Here is a 10,194-nt window from a genome sequence, read left to right on the forward strand (position 1 = left end):
AAAAAAAAAAAAAAAAATCTGTGTCTTGGAAAAGCACAACACCCTGCTATGTTCTTTTTGTAGTTTATCATAAATACCTACAAATTTCATTCTTCACAATATAACTTGCTTATATTTAGAACCATACTGTGACTAAACTGCTCTGTTATTCAATAAATGATCAAATATGAAGAATAAATAGTATTAAATGATTACACGAGTTCTCTAAATAATATCTTTTTGAAAGAAATTATTTCAGTAGAGAGATCATTCAKTCTAACAAATAAAACATGTAAAGTTATTTTGTGCAGCACAAAAGACATATTTGGTATATTTTTAAAAATATAAAATTATAGTACATACATACAAAAGTTATGAAGATGGTTAAGTATTTGTATGACTATCTGACTCAAGTCTTGCTAAAAATGTTTTTTATTAAATATATTAAAAACAATAAAATGACAAATATAAACTACAGAAAAGCTGTTCAAAATAAAACTCTGCCTTTAATCCAAATGGTTCAGGTTAAAATTTTTGTATAACGCTTCATTAGAGAAAACTAAACTGTGTACTTTGACTAAGAACAGGGACATAGTGTATATGACTATATTATACCGTGTACTTGTGTATGTGTGTAGTAGCGTAAGCGTTTTTGTGCATTTATCGTTATCGAGGTGAGCTAGTCAATATATTGTGAAACTGATTTTAGGCCGTATCGTCCAGCCCTAGTTTTGAGGATGAAATATTTCTTCAATTCAAAACCCACTGATCGTCCATCGTAACAAATGAAGGGAGGGTTCTGCAGACAAGGCTGGATGCAGTGTGTGGGAGCAAAATACACAAAGTAATGGTGCGTTCCATTTACTTTGTATTGGGGAAATGGGAAATGGTAGTGACGTAATTTCCTAACAAACCGTATGAAACCACATTCCAGTCAGCCCACAGGAGAGTCTTGCTGCCTCTAACCTAGTTACAATATAAATGATAAAAAGAGAGCTCCACTATGGACGTCATGCAAATAAACATTGATATTAATATGGCAAGACTTGAGTCAGATTGTCATACAAATATTTAACCATCTTCATTACTTTTGTATATATGACGGCAGCACGACGGCTCAGTGGTTGACACTGACGCCTCACAGCAAGAAGGTCCTGGTTCGATTCCCCGTTCGGACCTGGGGTCTTTCTGTGTGGAGTTTGCATGTTCTCTTCGTGCTTGTGTGGGTTTTCTCCGGGTGCGCCCCCCCCCCCCAAAAAAAAATCTTAGATCTCAGTGGGACTTGCCTGGTAAAATAACAGTAAATAAATAAAAAATAAATAAACAAATGTACAACATGCACAAAAAACACTACTTGTTTGAGTGATTAAACATGCACAAAATCAAGAACAACAATTAGCTTTCTAAAGCTGCGAGTAGCCGCCATCTTGAAGTGGAAACTGGGGGTAGTTGCTCCCACTATACAAATGGGATATACCACTGGAGGGTTGTTCCAGTTTAAATTTACTGGAACGCACCAGAAGACGGGCTTATTTTGCCTTAACATTTTTGACAAAGCACCACACCTTTCTATATAAAACAATACTTTAATAATGCTCTAAACATCTTTGACTCATAATTTGATTTTATGCATAATAATGGGATTAATTCAGTGTTATTCTGTAGCCAGCACTACTTGTAGCCAAATATTTAAATGTGCTCAGAGACGTAGAATCTTCTAGATGTTGTTTTAAATTCACACCTACCTACAGAAATACGAACTTCCGTAATGACTTTGACTTAATTTCCAGTTTTGGCCTTTTTTTTCCTCCTTATCTCACTTTTGTTCTTCCTCTTCTTAGACGTCGGAGGCCGTTTTTAAATGGTACTTTTTGTACTTGTCAAATATGTCATGTTGAGATAAGGGATTTGAGCTTCGTGCCCGTCGTGTCTTTTAAGGTTAATGAGGTTACAGATGTTTGGCGAATGACTCAAATTGTTCAAATGTTTTTTTTTTTCTCACATTTTCTTGCGTTAGCGACAGTTTGTTAAATCTTCTGTTTCTGTGTGTGTGTGTGTGTGTGTGTGTGTGTGTGTGTGTGTGTGTGTGTGTGTGTGTGTGTGTGTGTGTGTGTGTTCAGCTGGACGCGGGTGTTCCAGAGAAGATCAGCCTGGTTTCTCGGGATGAGAAAAGCGTCCTGGTTGTTACGTACTCGGACCTGAAGCGCTGCTTCGACAGCACCTTCCAGGAGCTGCAGGCTGCTGCGGCCGGCTCTCTGTAGCGCCCTCTTCGGGCCCAGGGCGGGACTGTCCGGACCTGGAGCACACAATTGCACTACAGCGGAGGACCAGGCACACACACACACACACACACACACACAACATCAACACACAGCAACGGGCAGCGAGGCAGGGCTTCGTGAACCTCAGTCACATACACTGATCCCTGTCCACCAGGAGGCTTTTTTAAAGTGAATTTTTGTTTTTGTTTTGTTTTCCTAAACCCTGCAGCTGAAAAAAAAAGACAGTTCAAGAAGCTGTGATAAACAACTTTTTTTTTTTCTAAATTTGGGGAACAAAATGAGACAAACCACCAGGTTTTGGACTATTTTCCTGCTTTTATTGTTTATTTCTACAGTTGGGGTTTATTTTTCTGAGAAGGATGCACTAAGATTTTAATTTTTTTGGTCAAACTTCTTTGTTATTTTTATGAATATGTGTGAGTGGCCTACAGGGTGCACAGAGACCTAAAGTCTCACACACAGACACACACACACACTCACACACACACACACACACACACACACTTTAAACAGTAATTAAACATCCTTAAAAATATTAATGAAGAAAAATCATCCAATAACTTGATCAAATTCAGCCTTTGAATATGTGAGTATGACTCTACTCAGTGACGGTGCGTCTGTAAGTAACAGCTAATGTTGAAGGTTAGAGGAAGCTGATGGCAGTTTGAGGTTTACTTCATAAGTAATATCTGATCTCAGGCTGTTTTTGGGGGTGATAAAGCATGTTTTGTTGTTGTTTGTTTTGCRAAGGCCAACACGAACCTCCTCCACCACGGCAGCACGCAGGTCTGCTGCCGGAGTCTCTGATCTGGGCCTACATCGTCCAGCTGAGTTCGGCCCTGCGCACCATCCACACCGCTGGTTTGGCCTGCCGGGTCATGGACCCCAGCAAGATTCTCATCACCGGCAAGACCAGGTATATTACACACAAAATACCAGAGCAGAAAATTCATCCTTCTGTCTGTCTGGAGAAATGATTTTTGTTTATAGCAACTCATAACCATAAATGGCTTTGCAAAGACGAATACCGGGTATTCAATTTCTTGTAGATGGCGCTTCCTGTGAAATGTGCTAAAAGAAGAAGTGTATTTACAGTTCAAGCTTCCTTTTTTTTCCTCAACCAAGTGCTGTGACACACTTAGATACACATACAAGCTAATTGTGCATCTGGTCTCTTATCTCTAAAGGCTACGGCTGAACTGTGTTGGGGTTTTTGACGTCTTAACGTTTGATAACAGTCAAACCAATCATCTTGCCCTCATGCCACAGTACCAGGTACTTTTAAAAAAAATAAATGTGTCTTTCATGTGGGTAGTTTTGTGCAGACGCACTTCACTGATACCATGACATGCTTTAGCAAAACTTAATTTACAAAGCAGTTTAATCATCTCTGGTTCTGTTCAAACTTATCAATAAGTGGATATTTGTGTTTGTTTCCACATTCAGCAAGCAGATCTAGTGTCGCTGGGCAAGGTTGTGCTGGCTTTGGCCTGTAATTCACTCGCTGGAATTCAAAGGGAGAACCTGCAGAAGGCCATGGAGCTGGTTTCTATAAACTACTCTTCAGACCTGAAGAACCTGATTCTGTAAGTGGAGCATAAATACATTGAAGCTAAAAACCTTTTTCAAGCAGTCTTTGTGTTTATTTCTTCTTTCTTTGACAATAATTATGTATTTGTACTTTCATGTCCACAAACTCACTGTTTGTCAAAACTATTGTTGAAGACTATAAGATAAAGTCTGGTTTGGCACGCTTCCTGTGCTGCTGTTTTTGTAAAAGTTTAAATAGATTTTAAAAATGCAAAGAARCCAGCTTTGTGAAACATGCAGCTGAACAAGAAGTGATAAAGTAAAAGAAAACATCAAATGTACCATATGCAGCCTCAAGTAATAATTTAAAAAGATTTAAAAACTAAGTTTTAGTTTTTATTTGATCTGAATTTGACTGAAGATGGTATTGCATAAAAAGGAGCTCGTAGTTTCCAGCATCCTTCTATTCAAAAACAGCTCCTAGTGTAATAAGGACTGTTATTTAAACAAAAGCACAGGAAATTAAAGCTCATGCTTGTAAAGCACAGCCTTTGCCAGTTTATGGACTCTAAAACAAATCTTTTTTTTTGTCTGTGTGAATGCGGTTCCTTTAACTTAGTTATTGTTGATGAAGCAAAATTTTTTTTAATAAACATTTTATTAGTTTTATGCTTTCACATATGTTTTATGCTTTTTAGTTTTATGCTTTGTGATGAAACGAAGGTTAAAAATGATGTTTGTGAAGCTGTCTTTGATGCCCCGAACACTGAATGAGATTTTAAAAATTTTCAGAGCAGTAAAAGACAAACTATAAACACAAGTTTGAGTGCATATCAGTAGAAGAGCTGCAGAAACTACCAGCAGACACTTGATGCCATTTTGCAGCAGGATGCAACAATTACACAATATTGTAATAATAATAAAGTTTGAACAAACATTAAAGGGCCACATTTATAAGTGGGTCTGATTCTTTTGTTCTGCGCCTCTGACTGTTTCAGCTTTTGCCTTCCTGCAGGTATCTGCTGACCGACCAGTCTCGCCTGCGAAGTGTCAATGACATCATGCCCATGATTGGAGCCCGCTTCTATACGCAGCTCGATGCATCGCAGATGAGGAATGATGTCATTGAAGAAGACCTTGCCAAGGTAATGTGAACGATGCTGTGCGTGTTGCACAGTGTGCTTTGCAGCAGGTGTGTGTTTTTGCACAGTGCATTTCTGTCTGCTATTCTGGGATGCTGCACAGGATTATTATTATTATTTTTTTGTTTGTTTGTTTTTCATCTACGAAAGAAGTTACACAGGATGCTGTCCAGTTTGCAGTATGGTCTTCAATTTAATTTTCTCATGCTGGAGTGTGAATGTGTAACACCACTGACCTAAAACAATCATATACCGAATATATTTTTGTTCATTATGCATCAACTTCCTTTTTCATCCAATGATGTAATACGCCTACACAAGAAGCATGCAATAATATTATTTAGTTTTTGTTTTTTGCTTCTGATTTTGGTTTTGCAAGGTATCATGCTGGTATCAATTGATTAATAAACAAAATAAACAATTAAAATGTCTGCAACATTGATAAACAGTAGAGATGAGGTGTATAGCAGAGACACCTCGGATGATTGTTTTTAGGTTTTGAAGCTTGCTGTAGTTCTGACCTTGCTGCTGGATGTTCAGGTTTTCATTCATGTTTAGTTGTAATTAGTTACTTTATGCTTCAAAGAAAAGTCATTTGACATTGTGACTGTGTATGAGGTAAGACTTAAAGGGAACCCCGATTACTTGTAACGTTAGACATTATTAACATTTACTTTAACCATAAAACAAAAACTGAAAAAATACTGTAGTCTGTTTAGTTTTTATAAAAAAAAAAAAACATTTTCTTTATGCAGACTGTAGAATTCAGCCTAAAACTGAAAGTGGTGACTGCTTTCTCTGCTTGATGCCAATGATTTGACTCTTCTCAAACAGACTGACATCTTTTCCATGACCACAGGATGTGTCTTTCCACATGGTTGTTTAAGAAATGAGAATCAACTCATTGCACCAGTTGGGTTAAATAACTTGTTGCCTTATTAAAGATAATGGCCCATGCAGTAATTATCCAATAGGAGGCTTGTACAGTACCTATTTGCTTATTTAAACCCAGGTAGTGTATGTTTATGTTGTAATCTAACACAATAATTGATCCCATATTTGAAAAGAAAATGATGGTGGTAGTGTCAGATCAATTATCAAAGCAGCAAATTCTCAAAAAAATAAATAAAAAATAAAAATGATCTGCCTGTGAATAGAATATCAAGGGAAACTGTGTGAGGTAGTASTACAAAGACTTGGTCTCACTCCTATAAGTTTTTCCAGCCAACGTGTCGACATATTGGTGTCATTTCTTTTTACATAAAAAGGTATTTGCATTAATTGGGTTGGCTTCCTGAAGTATGTCTCATGTCATGGAGGAATATATGTGCGAGTTTGAATTAAGAGCCAAAGAATACAGTTTTGAGAGGGACTTGTTTTGAGATATCTAGTAGTTTTTTTAAGAGATGGGTTGAGAAAGAAAAAGTCAATTACAAGTCCTACTTTTCTTTGAGATGAGGCAAAAGTGGGATCGATTGGTGGTGATGATGATTTTCCACTTTGTCCAACAGTGCAGAAAGCGTTTGACAGGGTGAGACAGGCATAAAGGAGGAGGAGGAGGAGGAGGAGGAGGCAGGAGTAAATTATATCTGCAGAGATCAAGGTGAGCCACCACCTGCTGGGTTAGTCCTATGTAGATTTCAACGCTTCTGGTTTTGACCATCTGCAGTGGAAATCACCCCTGGTTAAAATACCAAATAAAAATGAGACCTCTATCAGTTGTTTAAACATTCCTCAGCTTTAATGTGACATAAATCGTGGACCTTTCAACTGTAAAACACATTTTCTGGGAACAAGTATACAGAATTAAAAAGATGGTTGCATCAGTTTGCTACAGGCCCTGTCACAATATAATGTTTTAGACAGTTTTTGCCAATTTATGAAAAGTTTGTCCAAAACTGAAGATGTTTAAGCTGAAGATGAATTTTTAAAATATCTACAGGAAAGCTCTTTTGGACCTAAACATACTGTAATGCTAACAAATAGATTGAATGCATGGCCGTTATGAGTAAAATAGTGATATCTAAGTTTTCAGAAGTCTGCATAAGTTGTCTAAAACTTTATAGTGTGACAGCAACTTAACTCTTAAATAAATTTGTTTGAAGCAGGTTTGGATTTAAATATTAGTCAAGGTAATATTGCGCAATAGGTTTTTGCTACCTAGCCATAACTATTTGCACAGTTTTTAAAATAATTTGTCCTCGATAACCTCGTCAACATGGTATCTAGATTTAAAACAGTGAGTTTCATGGTGACCAAATTTTAAACCTTCGAAAAGGAGATAAAAGAATGTTTTGCAAATTTTGCGATGTAGCAAAAAAATCTTTTTCGGAAAAAAGCGTGGCTTGTACCATCTGATATGAAGTGCAGGAAAGGTGTGGATCCAAGGTTTTTAATTGTGTAGCTTGTGCCTGGTTCACATGGGAAGATTTTAAAATTGTTGGTTGATTTTCAAAGACAGAGTCTCCACATGACCATAAAAAAATAATAGATGTGGTCCTACAGTATTATTATATGTTATGCTATGTTATGTTATGTTATGTTATGTTATGTTATATTTTATATTATATTAGACAGTTGAATATCCTCAATATTATATAAGATAATTATATAAGATTATCTTTAGAGTCATCACAATAATTGGAGGGTCCTTAAGATTGTTGGAAGGGGAAAATCTGGGCAAAAATTAGCAGAATTATCTTATCGTGTGAACCATGCATTAAAGTTTAGAAGTAGCATGACAGAATGCAAGAACCTCAATGAAAGCGCCCCCTATAGGTGAACATGTCAGTATTTTTAGAAGCCTCATACACAAACCCGACTAGTGCAAACGGTTGGTAAGATGTGGGAAGAAAAGCTCCTTGTTTTTATCTTGTGTGTTTTTATCTTCATGATTGTAAAATCTCCCAGAATTCAGCTGTGAAGTCTCACTAGATGTGATCTGTTGTTAGTTTTCTGTATTTTATCTATACATTTAGAATTATTCATGGTTTTTATTCCTTCATTTTGTTGGGTTTGTGTTTGGACGTACTCTGGTTGTGTTTAAAAGCAACTATTCTATAAATCTTTTTAAAAAGATGCTTCATCTTTTTTTAAACGTTTCGATTTATTTCAGTAAATTATCACACTGTGTTGGAGTCTGGCTGTCTGGGTTTAGAGACTGCACATTAAAATAAGTGTGTTAGAGGTGATTGCATCAATGTGTACTTCACTTTTTGTAAGGAGGAAGTGTCATCTGCTTCGACACCTTTAAGTCAAGTGACTGTTTCAGTTTCTGACCGTGTTTTGGCTACTAAAGGTGTCCAGTTTTCTCAAGCAGAACAAGAATGTGTTCCTTTCTGTAGTCATGAGTGCAAGTTGCTTTTGATTATTCAGGTTCTTTTTGTTGCATTATGCACCACATTGCTGCTCACATAGAGTGGTAACAGATTGTTTTGCATTTTAGTTTGGTTTGCAGTGGTTGGAGCAGCTAAATGATTTTATTAGTATTTGTGTCATAAATCTGCTTTTAATCAGATCTTCCTTTTTGCAGGAGGTGCAAAATGGTCGTCTCTTCCGCCTGCTCGCCAAGCTGGGCACCATTAACGAGCGGCCAGAGTGAGTACCGAGCTCCTGTTGAGGGTTTGAGTCGGTGTATTCCAGTTATCACTCTCTGTCTCTCTCTGTCGTTTTGTAAATCAGGTTTCAAAAGGACCCAGCATGGTCGGAGACGGGTGACCGCTACCTGTTGAAGCTTTTCCGGGATCACCTGTTCCACCAGGTGACGGAAGCGGGGACGCCCTGGATCGACCTCAGCCACATCGTTTCCTGCCTCAACAAAGTCAGTCGAGTCTTGGAGAAATCAAAAACTGAACCGTTGAACGTTTGTCGTGCTAACAGTCACGGGCTGTGAACATGCATACACACACTGGGGGGGGGGGTGGCGGCTGGTATCACTGTTGGCTTTAAATGGTCACCGTGATGCGTCTCATCAATTGAGAGCCTTTGTTTAAGCCGTTGCGTGGCAACGCTCACATGAACCTATCAGAAAATATGCCACAAAAATAGAAACATGGTGGAAGGCACCAGACGTAAATCATGAAAGTTTTATTTTAAAACGCCTCCCGACGGTGGGCTGGACAGTACGGAGTCCATGAGGGAACATAGAGGGATTTTTTTCTTTTGTGTTACCTCAAAATACTATTGCGTTAACTCACAATATCTTTGCATTACCTTGTAATACTATTGCGTTACTTCGCAAAACGTTTTGCGTTACCTCACAAACGTTTGCATTCTCTCACAAAATAGTTTTGCGTTTCCACGCAAAAGATTGTTTTGTATATGAACTGAATTAAATCAGACTTTTATTCTTGAAATATCCGGTTACCAAAACAGGRCGTGTCGCCACAAGTTCGTGAAATTGACATTGATGAGCTGTGCTGTGATAAAATATCGGCATATGACATACTTCCATGCRTGGCTGTGTGATATATTCATTCTGAAGCTGAATTAAAGCAGTAGGCTAACTCGCTAATGGTGAACATGTGAGTTTACTAATAAACYGGCAGGCACAACAGTGATAAACTACTTTTGCGAGGGAACGCAATACTATTGCGTGGGAACACAAAAGAAAAAAAAAATCTCCCATGTCCCCTCACGGGCTYCGTAGGATAGAACTAAAGTTATCTGTGAACACTGTACAGCTGAACTGTTTGGAGTAGGCCTGGGCGATAAAACGAAAAATAACCGACACCGACATTTATGACAATAACCGACATCATTTTGCCCATGTCTGCATTTTTAGTATTCAAGAAAATGAGGAAAAGAGAAACTTGTTTGTTTTCTGTTGCGGTCTCRTTAAAGCCGCTCAGTCTGATACAGGTTTAAACAGACGCTGCTTTCAACAAATCAAACGAACCCCACAGCTTTATSCAATCAGAGCAGAGCAGGGCGGSTCTTTCTGATGTTGGAGAAGCAGTCTCCATCTCCTGTCCTGAGTGAGGAAACCCCATCCTCCACACTTTGCTCCCGAGCTACCCGAGACCTTGGTATCTAAAATCTAACACGCTATAAGTTTATGTGTTCAGAGCTTCGTTATCCAACAGTTATGTCCAACTTTGTTCACATGACCAAACTCTTCTCCTCAGCGCTGTTACAGGAGCGCGGCGCACAGACTGTTGTTCTAGGGGAGACTTTCAGTTCTTCTAATGAAACAATATTAACTCTAACAGATCTGTTTGTCCCATATTATAGAAAAGACGAGTCTCTGCTTAGCGTTACCC

General features: G+C 38.1%; 1 protein-coding gene and 1 long non-coding RNA gene across 2 annotated transcripts in view; one reads left to right on the forward strand and one right to left on the reverse strand.

Annotated features, from left to right (window-relative positions):
* pan3 (poly(A) specific ribonuclease subunit PAN3) overlaps nt 1–8,753 on the forward strand; it is a gene marked incomplete at its 3' end in the record, with an annotated part of 21,136 nt that extends 12,383 nt beyond the window's left edge. The window contains 6 exon segments of the mRNA XM_014002253.1: nt 3,012–3,177; nt 3,449–3,536; nt 3,708–3,847; nt 4,807–4,936; nt 8,466–8,530; nt 8,615–8,753. Of these exon segments, the coding sequence (XP_013857707.1) occupies nt 3,012–3,177; nt 3,449–3,536; nt 3,708–3,847; nt 4,807–4,936; nt 8,466–8,530; nt 8,615–8,753 (728 nt within the window).
* LOC106513436 (uncharacterized) overlaps nt 2,041–10,194 on the reverse strand; it is a 12,687-nt gene continuing 4,533 nt past the window's right edge. Inside the window, exon 2 of the long non-coding RNA XR_001309781.1 lies at nt 2,041–2,705. This is a non-coding gene — a long non-coding RNA (uncharacterized LOC106513436). The remainder of the gene's footprint in view (nt 2,706–10,194) is intronic.

This window comes from Austrofundulus limnaeus, unplaced genomic scaffold (assembly GCF_001266775.1).
Source record: "Austrofundulus limnaeus strain Quisiro unplaced genomic scaffold, Austrofundulus_limnaeus-1.0 Scaffold12, whole genome shotgun sequence".
NCBI lineage: Eukaryota > Metazoa > Chordata > Actinopteri > Cyprinodontiformes > Rivulidae > Austrofundulus > Austrofundulus limnaeus.